This window comes from Acomys russatus, unplaced genomic scaffold (genome assembly GCF_903995435.1).
Source record: "Acomys russatus unplaced genomic scaffold, mAcoRus1.1, whole genome shotgun sequence".
In the NCBI taxonomy this organism is placed as follows: Eukaryota; Metazoa; Chordata; class Mammalia; order Rodentia; family Muridae; genus Acomys; species Acomys russatus.
The window spans coordinates 55,601-74,754 of NW_026131917.1; the positions used below are offsets into that span (position 1 = coordinate 55,601).

Genomic DNA, 19,154 nt, shown 5'->3' on the forward strand with positions numbered 1-19,154 from the left:
CATAGCTACACACGTAGAGCTTGAGTCTACCTCTGTCTCAGGCATCCAGTGAGGGAGGGTGACCCAGAGGACAGCCATGGAACTCAGCCTGACCACTGGGGAGTGATGCGGCCACGGAACTCAGCCTGACCACTTGGAGTGGTGCGGCCACGGAACTCAGCCTGACCACTGTGGAGTGATGCAGCCATGGAACTCAGCCTGACCACTGTGGAGTGGTGTGGCCACGGAACTCAGCCTGACCACTGGGGAGTGATGCAGCCACGGAACTCAGCCTGAACACTGGGGAGTGGTGCGGCCACGGAACTCAGCCTGACCACTGGGGAGTGGTGCGGCCACGGAACTCAGCCTGACCACTGGGGAGTGATGCAGCCACGGAACTCAGCCTGACCACTGTGGAGTGGTGTGGCCACGGAACTCAGCCTGACCACTGGGGAGTGATGCAGCCATGGAACTCAGCCTGACCACTGGGGAGTGGTGCGGCCACGGAACTCAGCCTGACCACTGGGGAGTGGTGCGGCCACGGAACTCAGCCTGACCACTGGGGAGTGATGCGGCCATGGAACTCAGCCTGACCACTGTGGAGTGATGCGTTGCTCTGGAAGAACAGTGCATACTCACTTATTCAGCACCGGATCAAACGCTTCCACGGTGTTTAGGTAGGCGTTGCCATTATGACCACCAACTGCAAAGATTTTGCCCATCACTGTTGCGATCCCTACTCCACCCCTGGGAGTGGTGAGTGCAGCCACATAGTCCCACTTGTTGCTCCGAGGGTCATACCGCTCAACTGAGCTCAAAGGGGAATTATCGTCAAAGCCACCTATAAAAGAAATATGTTTAAAAGTGGCATTGCATTTCATAAAAATTGACAGCTAAATCTCAACTCAATAGCTTATAAAACTCAAGCTTTTGTCAGGCCTGGTGGTGTACACCTTTAATCCCAACACTTGGGAGGCAGAGACAAGCCCTGTGGAGTTTATGGCCAAACTGCTCTACATAAGGAGTTCCAGGACAACCAAGACTACATAGAAAGATCCTGTCTCAAACAAAACAAAAAACAAAACTCTCAAGTTTTAAAAGCTATTTTAGAAAGATTTAGAGAAACAAAACAAAACAGAAAACGATTACCCTAATGCCAGCTACTACCACCAACTACAACTTTCTACAAGTCAACTGTTTAGTACGTACTGTACTTTAACAGTCCTTTGGTTTTTGAGACAGGGTTTCATGGCGTACCTGCGTCTTAGCTGCCCCAGTGCTGGGACTATGGGTGTATGCCCAGGTCTTGGTTTAAAGTCTCCAAATTAGCCGGGCGTGGTGGCGCACGCCTTTAATCCCAGCACTCGGGAGGCAGAGGCAGGCGGATCGCTGTGAGTTCGAGGCCAGCCTGGTCTACAAAGTGAGTCCAGGACAGCCAAGACTACACAGAGAAACCCTGTCTCAAAAACCAAAAAAAAAAAAAAAAAAAAAAAGATAAAGTCTCCAAGTGAAAAAGAAAGGGCTGCTGTACAAAAGAAGGGAACTTATGGGCAGAAAGCAACTGTTTTATAATCTGTCCTGAGAATCCTAGGAGCAAGCACGGCCTGGCTTCTCCCTCTGCGTGCTGTGTGAGTGGCAGGAGGCCTGAGACACACTAACCCTCACTACTCACGGCTTACAGAGGTGGAAGTTTTCCAGCACTCCTCCTAAACCCTCCCTGCCAGCACAGCTGCTGCGATGATGCGTTGTAACGGAATCCTCACATTTTTGCCAAAGCCAAAAGAAGTCTCCTGTCACACAGTCTGTGAGGTGATTGCCTTTCAGTAGAGTGTGACTTTTAATGCCTGGACAGTCACGTAACCTCCATCTTTCCAGGCCCTTCTAAGTGAACAGCAGTTCTCTTTGAAAAATTACTCAACCCATTTTCCTGCTATGAGTAAGTGTTGATACTGTGATCACTTCTTTAAAAATAAGGTCAGTTTTAAAAAGAGCAAGTAAAACTATTCTAATATTTAGTCTATCAATTGAAATGAAATGAAATTCTCTAATTTTATGTACATAACCAGATAAGAGTTTTCTTTTTAGTTTTTTGTTTTTTTGTTTTGGCAAATACTTATCACAACTGTAATTCTCATCATAATAAAAGTTTATGACTGCTCATGCTAATGTGGAAGATCAAGTTTTGAGTAGTTATATTCTCTTAGCTTTTGTTTTTTATTGGTTCTACTTCCTCTCCCTAGGTAATAAGAAAGAATTCAGTGCTGGGAACGTAGCTCAACAGTAAAGTACTTGCCTACCACACAAGAAGCCTTAGGTTCAATCCTTAACAATGAACACAAAGTCAAGGCAGAGGAAGAAACAAGGCCGAATGCGTCAGGTGTCAAACACGCCCACACCTTCACGCTGTTGTTATTCCCAGCAGCTGTGCCTGTTTTAAGTAGGATTTACATGTCCAGGAGGCTGTTTGCTGCAGTTTTCAGAGTAAGAGACTGAAGCCAGGGTCTCCTACATGCTAGGCAAAACCTTTACCACTGAGCTGTCCCCAGCTCCCAAGAGGACTGCTTTAATGTTCAATCTGAATTGCCCAAAGACTTCCTGTGCCATGTGACACACTGTGACTCATGGTTTGGAGGTGGGAAAGGCTGCAGCTACGTACTATAGGAACGTTGGTTCCCACACACCCAAGTTCAGCCTCTCTGCCTCTGCCTCTGCTCTTGTCCAGGAGCTCGGCTGCCTCTGCAACTGAGCATTGTGCAGGAGAGGCTGAGGCAAGCTGCTATTGCCCTTCTTTTCCACACAGGAGCACAGGGAGGCTCAGCACCACTTCTCACATAAGCGACTCTCCTAGCGAGGACTCAGTCATAAAGCCCCAGCAATGCATGCCGGCGTGCCCATGGCTAACTCGTGCTGAGGGCTTTCCCAGCATCCCTTCTCTGTAAAAAAGGATTATTAATTACAACAAAGTGACTCTTGTGTTGGGCACAGTTTAAGATGCTCACACACACCATTGCTAATTCCTGAGACAGCCCTGACAGGTGGGCACGCCCATGCCAGGTCCACGGTCACGGAAGGCCTGCTGGAGGCCGCAATGGGCTGCTGCAGCAGCAGAGGACCTGGCTGCCACCTCTCCAGTACGATGCCCAGGCCGGACTGCCCTGTGCATATCAAGAATCTGAGAAACCACGGCTCTGAAGTCCTTGTAACTCAGCACTTCAGTCACTCAGAAAGCAACAGAGAGACTAACACACTTCATATGGAAAAGCCACTGTTTTTTTTTCCAAATAATCAGAATAATTTGCTTTGAAATGAAGTAGACAAAATCCAAGTCATTAGACCCTTTAAGGTTTGTTTTAGCAAAGCATATTTAATTTATGTCTCTACACTTACAAGTATATATTTCATTTAAATGCAGTCCCCTACTTTAGCTATAATCTAAGTTTTGCCTTTTAGATTTTTTTTCTTTTCTGAGGCAGGGTTCCACTGTGTAGCCCTGGCTTGCCTGGCCCTCACTGTGTAGAGCAGAGTGATCTCAAATTCACAGAGCCCCACCTGTTTCTGCCTCCTGCGTGCTGGGATTGCAGACATGTGCCACCATGCCTGGCAGAAGTTTGACATATGAATATTTAACTCAAGAAGCACTAATATCCGCTTGAAGAATTCAAAAGCACATCTGACTCTACTACAGGTTAACTGTGCTAATAGTTTGTGACTGTCTGTTCCAGGCACTTGATACATTAGCGAGAGCACATACTCACCAACAACATAGAGACAGCCGTGAAGCTCGCTGACGCCATTGCCCGCTCTCCGCTGACCCATTTCCTTGACTTCTATCCACTTGTCCAGGTGTGGATGGTACCTTTCCACACTGGATAAGGAAGCCACTCCATCATTACCGCCCACTGCATAAACATGGTTCTAAACGGAGAAACAAAGTGCGCATCAGATTTCAGGCTCCACGGTCTTTACAGGAGAGCAGAACGCCTGTATTTCACGAGCGATGTGCTGTGCAGTCAACGCTGTGGCCGCCGGTGGGAGTCAGACTGTGTTGAGCACGGGCGTGGCTGGGGCCTCCTCTCCGTGGGGAGGGGCTGGGGAATTCACTTACTATTAAGGCCACAGAGCCAACGCCCCCGCGGGGAGTGTTCATGGGTGCCACTGTACTCCACTGGTCGGATTCGATGTCGTATCTCTCCACGTCGCTGAAGCACGTGTTGTCGTCTAGCCCTCCGATTGCATATATCGGGCCCCCCAAAGAGGCCAAGGCAATCCCCCGCCTACAAGAACAACAAAACATGCTTTACTGTCTGAGTTTGAGGGAGAAGAAGAAACTTTAATCAAATACAAACCACCTCTGAGGATAATTGGCAAGCGTGTGGCTCACTTCCAGAGGTGTCAGTGTACTAGCGTGCGGCTCACTTCCGGAGGTGTCAGTGTATTAGCGTGCGGCTCGCTTCCGGAGGTGTCAGTGTACTAGCATGCGGCTCACTTCCGGAGGTGTCAGTGTATTAGCGTGTCTGAGCAGGTGCTCGGGTCTGTCCCTTTCCTCTGTACAGAGTGTGGCCTACACAGGCTACTGGAAACTTGGGCCAAACATTTTTTTCCTCTTCATTTCTTTTTCCTGGGCTTGGTCCCAGGCCTTGCATCTATCAATCAGGCTTGCACTCTACTCCTGAGCTACATGCTAACCCTAAACTCAGAACAGTTAATAATGCAAAGCCCAACAAGGCAGCATAAAGAAACCCAAAGCATCCAGTTAGTAAATGGACAGTTATGTAACTGAGGAACCAATGGGTGGGAACAGTTTGCTATATTTTAAGAAAACAGTGGATTTTTAAAAAGCCAACTAGAGTCCATCAGTTCACTTTGTTGCAGGGTCTCATTAAAACACCATTAGCAAAGAACATTCACTTCATATCACAGCGTTGTGTGCACCTTTTTATCTCTGAAGGGCATTTTTTTTCTTTGAAAGGAAGACTAAGCTCTTACAAAAAGTTAGCTCACAATAAAAAAGGGCAGATTATATCCACCAACAGTTGAGCTGCTCTACGGCTGCCACAGTGGCCTTGCCTCTGAGGACAGCCCCTTCACTTACAGTTGCTGTAGGTCCCACCTCCCATCTCCCTGGTAACTTTCAAAAAGTAAACGTCAGCTTTGCCACTCCTTAAGCTTCTTGGCCAAAAGCATGGGATGCACTGGTCCGGTGGATGCACAGCACTCAACAGTTTGCACAGAGCCCATCCCCGGGGTCTTCCTGCTCACCTTCTCTTACTGCAACCTTGTTTACGTCACACCCGTGTTTACATCATCCAACTTCTGTGCATCCCTGCACATGCTTTATTTTCACATTATAAACATGTGTTTCTGTATGAACAAATTACACGGATCGCAAAGCATGCACCTAAAGCAAACGTTTAAACGCTGACCGAGAGCAGCAGAGAGAACCGTGTGGCCGTGCTTTGTGAGCAGCAGGACATGACGAACAGGAGGCTCTGCTCTCCTAGACGCTGCACACCCCTGAATGCAGCCAGCTGTATTGTAAACGCTCTGTTCTTTCCTTTGGGCTCTATGCTTCCCACTGGCACAAGCCAACACTCGACTCAGCGCAAACTATCCACAAAACCCAGTCAATCTCTCACCACACAGCCCTGGTATAGCTGATACGCTTTAGGCTTTAATGTATAACCTTGTTTGACATCATTAGAGCGTTTTGACTATAGAATATGTGGTCTGTTCGCTTTTGTTGTTGCTGCTGAGGGCTGTCACTTTGTTGGGCCAGGGATGCCGGGTAAGCACTGTATTACAGCGCTGTATCCCCAAGCCTACTGCCTTCTGAGTCCCGATTTGGTGACATGATTTTAGTTGTTCTTTCATCTCAAGATGTTGGAAGTTACTATTCAAATCACAAATAACAATTCGCAAGAGGCTAAATTATTGGATCATGTAATTAAAAATCTCCCCTTCAGACAAGCTCTAGTAATCAAAATATATTTCTATTTATTATAGGTAAAATTTTAATATATTAACACTAACCTTAAAATCAGTAAGGAAAGCAGAAATTGAGAGAGCTTTTTCTTAACAAGGTAATAATAAGCCTTAATCCTAATTGATATATGTACACACACACGCACACAGACACACACACAAAAATAATTTTTTGTTGTTGTTGTTGTTGTTGGTTTTTCAAGACTGGGTTTCTATGTTTTAGCCCTGGCTGTCCTGGAACTCACTGTGTAGACCAGGCTGGCCCTGAAGTCACAGCGATCAGCTTGTGTCTGCCTCCCAAGTGCTGGTATTAAACTAATTGGTATCATAGTTAAGAGAAACACTACATGGGTTTTCATTAAGGTCAGGATAAGACAAACACACCTGCTTCAGTTCCTAGTCATACAGTCAAATTACCAGCCAACAAAGGAGGTGTATAAAATAATCAGAACCCTAGGGACATGTGAGGTGGGCTAGAGGGACAACTCAGTGGTCCAGGGCACTTGCACAGTACTGGAGTTTGATTTCTGGCACTCCTGTCAGCCCTCTCATACACATCGGTAACTCTAGCTCCACGGGATCTGATGCCCTCTCTGGCCGCAGTGAGCACTCCTGTCAACCCACTCAGACACACTGGTAACTCTAGCTCCGCGGGATCTGATGCCCTCTCTGGCCGCAGTGGGCACTCCTGTCAACCCACTCAGACACACTGGTAACTCTAGCTCCGCAGGATCTGATGCCCTCTCTGGCCTCAGTGGGCACTCCTGTCAACCCACTCAGACACACTGGTAACTCTAGCTCTGCGGGATCTGATGCCCTCTCTGCTTTGGGACACTATGTAACTGTGAGATGGTAACATACAAGGAGCTGGGTGAGGGTGTATGTATGTGGCACAGTGTACGCTCTACCCTGGCATGGCTGGCACTTCAATCCAGGTGATTCTCTGCTCTAGAGGGCTGCCCTATAGCAGTGGAGGGCTTTCAGCAGCACCTCGACCTCCTCCTGTGAGACACTCACAGTAACTGCCCAGCAGAGGAGGTGACATGACATTCCGCTGAGAATCCCTAATACCTGTAATTCTACATGTTTTTGGAAAGCAAGTGTAAGGCCTGCATGGTGACATGAGGTCCTGTCTCAATACAAGACAAAAAGAGCAAAGCGAAACACCAAGGGCTGACGAGGTGGCCCAGCAAGTGAAGGCACCGGCCACTGAGCCTCCTCACCTGAGCCTGATGCCCGGAACTCACGGGACAGAGGAGGGGACTGACTGTGAGCTGCCCCAGCCTCTGCACGTGCACCTCCCTTCTCCTTTCCAAATACATAAGTGAATGCAAAAAGAATTTTAATAAAATTAAACAAAACAGAAAAAAAAGGAATGCTACCATATTTGCAACTTTTCTGAAAAAAAAATCTAAAATTATTTGAAACAAAAACTCTCAAGAAGCACTTGGCAGGCAAAGGCAGGTAGATCTCTGTAAGTTTAAGGACAGCCTGGCTTACATACAGAGGAACTCTGTCTCTAAAAACAAAAAAACAAGAAAAACCCAAAAGGGTCAAAAAGAGCAGCCAGAATTTTTACAAAGTCCGTGGTCACCAAGATTGGGGTGGGAAGGTAAGTCCACTCAAGCCATTTTAAAAACATGCTTGTGTGTGCACACTTAAAAGGCGCACATGCGTGTGCCCGTGCTAGAGGGGGTCCGTTGAAGCTGGGGTTACAGTGGGGTGGGAGCTGGGAATAGAACCTAGGTCCTCTGGAAGAGCCATCTCTTTATGCCCTCATGACGCCATTTGTAAAGAGAAAAGCCGTGACAGGGCATTGCTCTGGACGGTTAAAAGAACAGGCTTGAGGAGTGTGAGTTTCTTAAGTCAGAGAAAACTTCAGAATAAGGTTTTCCATTTCCAGTGTCTGTCCTCTTTACCTATCAAGGACTTTCGTGCTGACCTGCCTCTCGGTGTTCACTGATGCTGACCTGTTTCTCAGTGTGTTCACTGATGCTGACCTGCCTCTCGGTGTGTTCCCCTGATGCTGACCTGCCTCTCGGTGTGTTCACTGATGCTGACCTGCCTCTCGGTGTCCACTGATGCTGACCTGCCTCTCGGTGTTCACTGATGCTGACCTGCCTCTCGGTGTTCACTGAAGCTGACCTGCCTCTCGGTGTTCACTGAAGCTGACCTGCCTCTCGGTGTTCACTGAAGCTGAACCTGCCTCTGATGCTGACCTGCCTCTCGGTGTTCACTGATGCTGACCTGCCTCTCGGTGTTCACTGATGCTGACCTGCCTCTCGGTGTTCACTGATGCTGACCTGCCTCTCGGTGTTCACTGATGCTGACCTGCCTCTCGGTGTTCACTGATGCTGACCTGCCTCTCAGTGTTCACTGATGCTGACCTGCCTCTCGGTGTTCATCGATGTTGACCTACCTCTTGGTGTTCATCGACGCCTTCATCATCCATTTATAGTGAGAGGATCAAACATCTCCATGCTGCCTAAGTGCTCGTTGCCGTCATGTCCGCCCACCGCGTACACTTTACCTGCCAAGCAGAGAAGCAGTTCGTCTAACTCAGAGTGCCGTGTGATACTCATGTTATTTACTGTAATATTATGTAATAGTAACGCTGTTTACATGTGAGCACTAAATAACTAGAATGCCATAATAAATTAACTTTAATATTTTTTTCTGTGCGTTACTGGATTCAGGCCACCGTTAACTAAAACTTAGTGGAGGCTTTCACTAACTAAGCCTGCTTTCAAAGGCCAGCATCACTTTTTTATTAAATAGTAAATGAAATCATTAATTCTGCCTTCAAAACAGGTCAATAAAATGGAAAAAGGCTAAAACCAAATTATAAAGAAAATATAAAACTGTTAATACAATTGACTAACCTTTCTCTGAATAAGACAGAAATATAGGAAGTGAGAAAGATTGTGTCTGTCACAGAGGTATTCCCCAGCCTGCCTCAGAATTTTCCTGTACTGTATATAGAAATGAGATTTTTAAATCATCACTACAAATTAATTAATTGCAGAACCATAGAAACATTGTAAGAAAAAAAATTTAAGAATCATCTTTTCCTCATTTTTTGTTTTTGTTTTTGTTTTGTTTTTCGAGACAGGGTCTCTCTGTGTATCCCTGGCTGTCCTAGACTCGCTTTGTAGACCAGGCTGGCCTCAAACTCACAGCGATCCGCCTGCCTCTGCCTCCCGAGTGCTGGGATTAAAGGCGTGCGCCACCACGCCCAGCCTCTTTTCCTCATTTTTTAAGGGGACAAATGTTGATGAAAAGCAGAGGCTGGGGAGGTAGTTAAGTGCGCCTGGTGCTCTGACGGGGACTCAACAGCAGCCACATGGTGCACACATGCACATGCAGGCCAATAGCTATGCACACGACAAGTCAATCCCTTAAAGTAATTTAGGAGCTGGGGGCGTCGCTCAGTCGGGAGGGTTCTCACCTGTCATATAGGAAGGCCAGAGTCAACAGCACTGCATGCCTAGATGTGGTGGTGCACGCCTGTAACCCCAGCTCTCGAGGAGGTAAAGCAGGAGGATCAGGAGTCGGGAGTTCAAGGTCAGCCTCAGGTACTACATAGTAAGTTCTAAGACACCCAAGGGCTAGAGATCTTCTCTTGAAAAAATTGAACAAAAACCAGAACCAAGTTAGAACCAAAACATTAATTATAATTGACCCCAGGATAGTTCATACAGAAATGAAGTCTACCACTGAGCTGCACTTCTGTCCCTTGGTGATTTAAAGCAGGGTCTTCCATGTAGCTCAGGCTGGCCTGGAACTGAAATCCTCCTGCCTCCGACTCAATGCTGGGACTGTAAGTATGTGCCACCATGCCCAGCTGCAGGAATCTCACCTTCCCATCTGCTCACTTTTAATGTATATACCACCATGCTAATGCATAGAAACACTGCTACAGAGAGGGAGAAAAGGTCAAAGGTCATGTCACTTAAAAAAAAAACAGCACAGTGACGATATTCATCAGCAAGCGACCCACCTTCCACGGAGATCACACCCACGTGTCGCCTTCGGCTATTCATTTCTGGTCCAAAGAACCAACTGTTTTTGTTGATGGAATAGCACTCGATACTGCGAAAGGGGTCACCCGATCCCCCTCGGCCACCTACACAGAACAGCACACCTAAAGGCGAAGCCACAAGACACAGATCAGTGTCACAGCTCTCAAAGCTTTGCTTTTAATTAGTGTGGAAAATGATTGATTGTCAAATTCTGAGTAGTTTTTGAAAGATGCGTTATGAAATCTGATCTATTTTCCTCCGGCCACCTTCCTCTAACCTTTCGAAGAGCATGAGTGGTTCTGTTCTTCTTCACAAGTGTCCCTGCTTACGTCATCACGGGATCAAGGGAAAGGACAGGCATACGCGCACGCTGACGGGAGGACTGCGCCGTGACCGCGGCACAGCCGTCTGCCTCAGTCAGCCTCTCCGCCGTCTCTTACTGATGCAAGCACAGCGCTGGTCCACCCGCGCCCTGTTTGGAAGGTCCCTTCTGTGAGTCCGTAACTCCCAGGTCTCCTTTTGTCTCCATTTTCCACCCACTCCTCCCCGCCTTAGCTCTCCGAGGAAAGGTCCATCCCTGTGTGCTAAAGCACCTGTCATGGCATCTTCAATCCACACGCCTGAGCTACCCCGAGGCCTCCAGAGCCCTGAGGCCGGTGCTCCCAGAGCATCGCCTGCCTTCCTTTCCTGACGAGGCCTGCCTGGCCCGATCGAGCTGCCACCATCTTTGGGCGGGTCTCCACAAGCTATGGCTCAGCTACAAGGTCCAGCTTCTCCTCCTTAGAAACATTTTTCTTCCAGACTGCTGACAGGACTGTGATGGTTTGAGTGAAAACAGCTGCCACTGTTAGGAGGTGTGGCTTTGTTGGAGGAAGTGCGTCCCAGGGGGCGGGGCTTTGAGGTCTAAGCCGCTCAAGCCAGGCCCAGTGTGCCACTCTCTCCCTGATGCCTGGGGATCCAGATGTAGAGCTCTCAGCTCTTCTCCAGCACCACGTCTGCCTGCATGCTGCCATGCTTCTGCCGTGACAATAAATGAACTGACCCTCTGAGCCTGCAAGCCAGCACCAGTGAAGTGGTTTCCTTTCTAAGAGCTGTGGTGGTGGTGGTGTCTCTCACAGCACCCTAACTAAGACAGGGACAATCTGATAAAATACTTTTAACACTCTCCACAACCTCCACCCAAAACACTTCAGCAAATGCCCTGAACTGTAAACATGGTTAAAATGACATGAGATATACCAATCAATCACAACTTGGGGAAAGAACCAAAAAGCAAAACATAAGTGTAACTCAGAACTGCCTGAAGGGCAAACACAGAGCTGGGGTCTGACCCTCAGGCCCTGGGCCGGTCTCTGAGGAAAGGGTTAAGGACTGTATTTCTAACAGGCTCCTCTGAGAAGCAGTGAGTGCCGTCAGGGGAAAGCCTCAGGGCTGGAGATGTGCTCACCCGGGGCTGGAGTGCTTGGCTGGGCCCTGCAATTGGTCCCCAGTGCCGCAAGGCAGAAAAGCTTACACCCTCGGCACAGCCAGCTCCACCGCAGCTCAAGTTCCTGTGCATGTGTCCAATGCCCGGCCTCAGCGGTCCTGCAGCACGTTTGGTGACTTCATTCATTTACACACGCTTGAAATATTCACATGCTCACAACTGTCAGCACAAACTAAGTACAACTATGGAAATGAGCATTGCATGCTAACTACCCAGTGCCTGGCGTGTGCTCGGCTGTGGGAGTGAGCATTACACACTCACTACACAGTGCCTGGTGTGTGCTTGGCTGTGGGAGTGAGCATGACACACTCACTACACAGTGCCTGGTGTGTGCTCGGCAGTGGGAGTGAGCATTACACACTCACTACAGAGTGCTGGCATGGTGCTTGGCTGTGGGAGTGAGCATTACACAATCACTAAACAGTGCCTGGCGTGTGCTCGGCAGTGGGAGTGAGCATTACACACTCACTACACAGTGTTGGCGTGTGCTTGACACTCTGGGAAGGCGAAGGCTGAAGACCGCTCCTCCTAACTGGCATCCTGAAGGTTATTATTTAAAACAAGGGCTGAGTTTTCTTTCCTCTTCAGCACTTTCCCTGTCCCTCACATCAGCCACCAGCACCTTTCATCCCGCACTTGTTGGTTACAGCAAGGCACCTGCGGACTCTGCAGACTGTATCTGTGTCCTTTTCCCTGACCCAGGCTGTGCGTATGTCTGCACTGCTGACGCCTGTTCAGAGCCCGCAGCAGAGCAGGCGTCCACTGCGTGCCAGTGACACCCCGGGAGCTTCCCCACCTGTGCCCCCTTCCCACTAGCTCAATACCTTGGGTCAGAAGTTACAGTTCCAGGAGACCTAACAGACCCCCTAGTCAAGTTTATAATAAGCAAAGGCCTTGAAACATTAGGAAATTAGTCAACTGTAACAACAGTGGTAGAATTATAATCCCAGAATGCAATCTCGCTCTTTGATGGCACTTTCTCTATGTGAAAGCTACACAGCTCGCTGCTGAACGTGTCATGAGAGAAAACAAAGCGGAGGCAAGAACATGGGAATGAGATCGTCTCTGCTGTTCTGGACAAGTCCAGCCTAGTCCTCAGTCCTGTCTCCCTAAAATGAAGTGGGCCCATCTGTCTGATAAAGGGCTGACTCCTTTGTTAAAATCTACTCTGTCAAATTGCTGTGAGTACGGCAGACTTGTATATGGATGTCTAGTGTATTTTCGTATGACCCTCGCCTGCTTAGACACTGAATTTAAATATGGGTTTGGAGAATGTTTGCCTGGTATGTACAGAGGGCTAGGTTTCATCCCCACAGCAAACAAACAAGCTGAGAAAAGAGTGAGCCTAAGGAACTTAGTTAAGTCTCTGAGTTTGAGGCCAGCCTGGTCTACAGAGTGAGTCCAGGACAGAGAAACCCTGTCTCGGAAGCAAAACAAAACAACAAAGCAAAAATAAAAGAACTTAATTAAACATTTGTACTTTATGAGGCAGGATTCAGAAAACCAGAAATCTGTGATAGAAAAAAAAAAAAAAAAAAAGAACTTTTTTTAGACAGGGTTGGCCTGGAAGTGGGCATGTAGACTAGGCAGGCATCAAACCCAGAAGGTAAAATGCACCTGCCTTTGCTTCAAAACAGGGCTGGGACTAAAGCAAAACTGAAAGTGCTGCCTGGCTATAACTAACAATGGGTTCCTACTTACAGGTGTGTAGAAAGAACAGCAGTGAGAGTCTTTCCGACGCTGCTGAGCTGGCTGGTTAGAGGGCTGCCCTCAGAAACAGGAGTGCTCGCTCACCCAGGCACGGCCTTCCGGTTGGCTGGCCTGCACGTGGCACTGCCTCTGGACAGGGCCCCTTTTGCTGAGGTGCTGGACTTCACTGGTGTTCTCTTGTCCCCCAAATACTAAAATAAAAATGATGTGGACACGGTACACATCTGGAATCCCAGCACTTGGGAGGTGGAGACAGAAAGATCATGGATTCAAGGCCAGCCTAGGTTACATGAGGATTTCCAGGACAGCCTGGGCTATACCAGGACAGCCTGGGTTACACCAGGACAGCCTGGGCTACACCAGGACAGCCTGGGCTACACCAGGACTTCAAGGTCAGCCTGGGTTGGAAATACATCTAGAGTGGCATCACCTAATGAGGAGGTATATGCTTCTTCTGTAAGAGATTTTGACTCTAAGGCCTTTGTACAAATGTCAGGTATGGTTTACCATGCTTTTCTTCTGATTTGGTAAAACACAATGGCAGGTACTGAGATTCGTGACGTCTGTCAAGCTTGGTGCTTGGCTCTATAGATACAAGCCTTAAAGATCTTCAGCCATTCCTGAAGCACATGTCAGTCTCAAGACACACCAAGAAGCAGATTAGAAGGCAACACGGCCAAGCACATTCCAACAGGACTCTAAAGGCACCAATAGCCGCCCATTCTGAATGAAGACTCAGAGCTGACCTCGAGGGAACAGCTACTGCTTTGGATTTTGTAGGACCTTACAGCTTTTAAAAAACTAGCTTACTGTAGCCAAGTGCCATGGTACGCCACTGTGAACAAGCGTTCAGTGGCACGCCACTGTGAACAAGCGTTCAGTGGCACGCCACTGTGAACAAGAGTTCAGTGGCACGCCACTGTGAACAAGCGTTCAGTGGCACGCCACTGTGAACAAGCGTTCAGTGGCACGCCACTGTGAACAAGCGCTCAGTGGCACGCCGCTGTGAACAAGCGCTCAGTGGCACGCCGCTGTGAACAAGCGCTCAGTGGCACGCCGCTGTGAACAAACATTCAGTGGCACGCCACTGTGAACAAACATTCAGTGGCACGCCACTGTGAACAAGCGCTCAGTGGCACGCCGCTGTGAACAAGCGCTCAGTGGCACGCCGCTGTGAACAAGCACTCAGTGGCACGCCACTATGAACAAGCGCTCAGTGGCACGCCACTGTGAACAAGAGTTCAGAAGAGCTGTGCGTTGTAGCCTGAGCTCCGGGGAGATTTTGTCTCATAAAACCAAACATCCAAAGCAACAGAAGCATTGCTGTATTAGTCCATTCCATGATGTGCGTTAAGGATCCTGACTGCATAGCTAACCTACAGACCATTTATTGCACTAAGACAACAGACACTAACTGCCTGACTAATATGCTTCGATATACATAACCAAGAACCCTCAGATCCGTCAGATCCCCTTCTGGCAAGTTGAAAAAAGGAGCAATTTGATTACCAGCCGTATGCTTCCTTGGCGTAGTCCGGACTGTGTACTCAAAGTCAGGAACTGGTTTGCTGCTCAAATGAAGGTGGTAATTTCTTGCTTCATCCAACAGATCTCTACATTTCAGATTTTGCTTGACAATCTGCTCCTTTGCCACAACACCCATCAGAAAATCAACCGGCAGCAACGGCAGACGAACCTGAGATCATGAAAAGCTGTGATGCAAAACTTCAACAGCAACAGGATAGGAAATCCCACATCTCAGGGTGGTGGCTAGGACTTAGTGGAACGTCCTTTGTCCTCCATGTGCAAAGCCCCTGGCTCAATGTCCAGCCTCATAAAAACAGTAACAAAAAACTGTTACATGTGAAATAAATTAGAAGTTGAAAAGTAATTTTTACTTGTGCTTTAAAAATCCAATTACAATCATAATTGAATATGCTTTCTTCCTCTGAGTAAAAATATAATTTGTTCTTAGCGAATTAAGGTTTTGATAACACTATTCAAATTTTACTAAATTTGGGCATAACTGAACATAGTGACTCATGTCCATAATCCCAGAACTTGGGAGGCTGAGATGGAAGCCTTGTGAATTTGGGTCTAGCCTGAGTTATTGAGTGTCAGGCTAGTCTGGGCTAGACCCTGTTTGCAAACAACCACAAATTGGATTAAGTACCCAATGTTTTTAGTTGTGTTGTTTTAAGACAGATTTTTGTGCAGCCCAGACTGACCTCAAATTTGCTATGTACCAAGGATGCTTCTCAGCTCTGACCTCGCGCCTGTGTCTCCTCACTGATGCAGTTTCAGGCATGCTTTGTAGCGCCTGCTTATGCTGTGCTGAGGACCAGACCCAGGGCTTATGCATGGTGGGCGGGCACTCTAGGCGCTGAACTGCACCCCTACCGCAATCCAATGTTCTCAGCAACAACAAAGTTTTAATAAAGCATTAACTGCAGAAAAAGGTAAGTATGAAAACTGCTTCTCTTCTAAGGACCATCATCTCCCTTCTCAGTAAACAAAATAAACAAGAGGAAGAGGGAGGGAGGGAGGGAGGACAGAGGAAACACCAGGGAAGGAAATGGGAACACTGGGCACAGACCCTGCAAGGCCTATTTACCAGTTCCTTATCCAGGATGCCCACTCTGACAGTTAAAATCAATAACCATAACATACATTTCCAAGGTTTAAACTTCAACATGCAGTTATGTTATGTGATTCTTTCTAGCATCAGTCTATAGTCATTAGGAAAATGACTGATTAAAACTTAGAAACTCCATTATAAAATAAGTTAAAAATTACTGGTAGAGCTGTTTTCCTAGAGCCATTTTCAACTAACAGAGCACACTACCCATTACTACTCCATATGAATATTTTAAGTATTTGAGCTTAAAAAATCATGCAAGTACAACAAATCAAGATGTATCATTAGTGTAGGAACTACACAGGGCACAAGGAGTTAACATCACACCAGTTCAGATGAGTGACTCCATACACACACAAACACACACTCCCCCAGACACCGCTACCCCCCCCCCCCCCCCCGTGCCCCCGCACGTGCGCATTTGCTACCTGCGCAAGCGTCTCATCCAGCCACTTAGGATGATGCTGGGGATTGGCGAGAAGCCACTTGATGGCCGCGCTATAGACCTGCTTCTCGCTGTCAATGTTGAGGTCACTGGAGGACAGAAGCTTGTGGAGGTGCTGGGGGGACACGCTCACGAAGTCTTCGCATTCCACCACCTCTGTGAAGTGCTCGCAGGCGTACTGGTCCGCCATGTCCATCAGGTCTATCCGGTTGTGACTCTCCGCAAAGGCTCGCACCGCCAGGCAGTTGGAGGGGTGGAAATGCAACTTCATGTACTCGCAGCAGGCTCTGGCCACCAGTTCAACCTGCAGAATACAAGCTGCGTACAGCAGAGGCTGCACGTTGTCCACTGTCAACGTGAGCCGTGAAGAGTAGACGAACGTCACCAAGTCTTCCACGGCATCTCCGTCAAAGTCTCGAATCTCAATCAGCGCCTGCTTGGCCTCAGCCATTTCGGAGAGAAACATGGCTCTGAAGTAGGGGATCACACAAGCCAGCACCAACTTGTGACAGGAGATGAGCTTCGAGCCAACCTGTCCAAATCAACACACACACTGAGGAGGCGGTTCCACATGAGAGAACACGCGCCATAGACAGTGTTCACACGCCTGGGACTCACGTGAATGCTGAAATCCTTTAGCTACTTAACCTTCATTCTAGGCCAGTTTCTGGAAGTCAGGTAATTTCGCCGCTTAAATTAGCCACACTGAACTATTATTTTCTATGCTATCTCATATTTGAGGATCATTCTGTGAACTAGTAAACATTTTTAAGGCATCCTAAAAATAACATTTTAACAATTGTATAAGGGCTTAGTGGCAGGGGCTTGCTTTGCATGCATGAGGCTGTAAGTTCAATTCCCAGCCCCCCCTCAAATTGATAACACTCTATTACACCATAGTATCACAAAGCAGAGTCACGCAATTTCCAGAGAATACCTATTTTAGTACGGCCTTTCCACCCAAGCTATGAAGTCAATAGCCAGAGGGGCAGTCTGAATGAGAATGGTCCCCCACAGGCTAACACACCTAAATGTTTGGTTCCCACCGGGTGGAACTGTTTGGGAAGGATCAGGAGGTGTGGCGTGTTGGAAGAGGGCTTTGAGATGTCAAAAGCCCATGCCATTCCCTTTCTTTCTCTTTCTTTCTGTTTCTAGACTGCTGTCCCAGCATGTGAGCTCCCAGCTGCTGCTCCAGCACCATGCTGCCTGCTGCCGCCACGCTCCCTGCCACAGTGGACATGGACTCACCCTCTCATACTGTAGCCCCCAATAAACTCTTTTGTAAGTTGTCTGATCATGGTGTCATGGTGCAATAGAACAGCAACTAAGACATGTAAATTATAAAAAAAATAACTTTGTCTTTCTACAACTCTATTTTAATCTCTTGATTAAAAAACAAACAAACAAACACGTAGCTGGGCATGGTGGCACTCTTTTAATCCCAGTGCTCAGGGAGGCAGATCTCTGTGACTTCAAAGCCAGCCTGGTCTACAAAGTGAGTCTAGGACAGCCAGGGCTACACAAAGAAACCCTGTCTCAAAAAACAAAACACCCCAAATGTATTCTTTTAGAATAACTATCCATTCTAAAGGCTCAAGATCTTTGTACAACCATATATGAAATACACAAAAAATCTGGCCTTGTACTATGCCAACTCTTCTCTGATATTATATATTTCATCATACAGTTTATTTCTGTATTTTCCTGTCACATAAAATAGTTATCTTTTACCAAAACAATTTAATAAAAAATTAGAACTATATAAACTTGGTGCTTCAAATTGGACTAAAAAATATATAAACTATAAAATAACTGTATGATTTAGTCATAGAAATACGTACCATGAAATATGTATTTGTGTATATGTGTGTCCTCAATACTAGTAAATGTTCTTGCTTACATTTTTGTTAGATCAAAGAACGAACATATGAACAATTCGAGATAGTAAGAACAAACTCATGTCAACCTTAAACTTTAGTAAAACATTTAGAATATAAACATTATTGAATTATTTCTTACTAAAATATTTAAAATACTTAAAACTGGCCACTTTGGAAAAACACAACAAAACAAGACTCTGCATCCCTAAGGCCCTTTACTGTCACCACAGGGGGCGCGGGGAGAGGACAGAGGGGCGGCAGGCAGTCTCACTTTTACTCAGACCCATAAACTAAGAACTCTAACACAGTAAGTGCACTGCCAAATTATGAGGTGAAATAGACTAAAGCTGTTGAAAAAGAGCGATTATAATCCCATTCGCTGTCAGTTCTTACTTAGAAGTCCGCTAATCCACTGCCCTACAGCGTGGTTTTCTCCACTGGTTTTCTCTCAGTCTGAAATGCCCAGCGGACACAGAGAAAAGCACAGCAGTGTTTTCTCCCAGTTCGACTGCCAACTTGCTAACACATTTGCTGCAACGGCTTCCATGTAAGTTCAAAGTAAATATATAATTATTCTCCAAGTGTTGGAAATGTTTGCAATCCTTCCACTTACTGGCACCACAGCTGCAACACACTATTTGATCATCTGACATTGGCTTTTAGGTCATTTCAGTTTCTTACACACAAATGATATCTTACAGACAAGTATTTTCTCTTAATTTTGGGATGGTTTTGGAGGACCCCACTTTTTAAATAGCTTGTTACATTCTGCTGACCTGCCTGTCCCGACCACAGAACAAGGCTGGTGACCCTTCACCTCAGGGCCACTTCTACAATGCTCTGGGTAATATGCTGCAAGTGAACATTTTTTTCTTATTGGTTTTCCTTTTTTATTCCTTAATTATGCGACATTTTTCAATAATGTGGTTATTATGAAACTATTCTTTGTATACAAAATAATAAAAACAAATCTGTAGCCAAACCTCTTTTCCTTTATAAGCTATATTTTAAG

The 19,154-nt window shown here is 46.9% G+C and overlaps 1 protein-coding gene across 1 annotated transcript in view; it reads right to left on the bottom strand.

Moving 5' to 3' along the window:
• Window positions 1-19,154, bottom strand: part of LOC127186650 (kelch-like protein 8) — a 56,400-nt gene that overhangs the window by 892 nt on the left and 36,354 nt on the right. Inside the window, 8 exon segments of the mRNA XM_051142891.1 lie at window positions 619-820; window positions 3,735-3,894; window positions 4,085-4,253; window positions 8,381-8,417; window positions 8,420-8,491; window positions 9,962-10,105; window positions 14,689-14,875; window positions 16,246-16,794. Of these exon segments, the coding sequence (XP_050998848.1) occupies window positions 619-820; window positions 3,735-3,894; window positions 4,085-4,253; window positions 8,381-8,417; window positions 8,420-8,491; window positions 9,962-10,105; window positions 14,689-14,875; window positions 16,246-16,794 (1,520 nt within the window).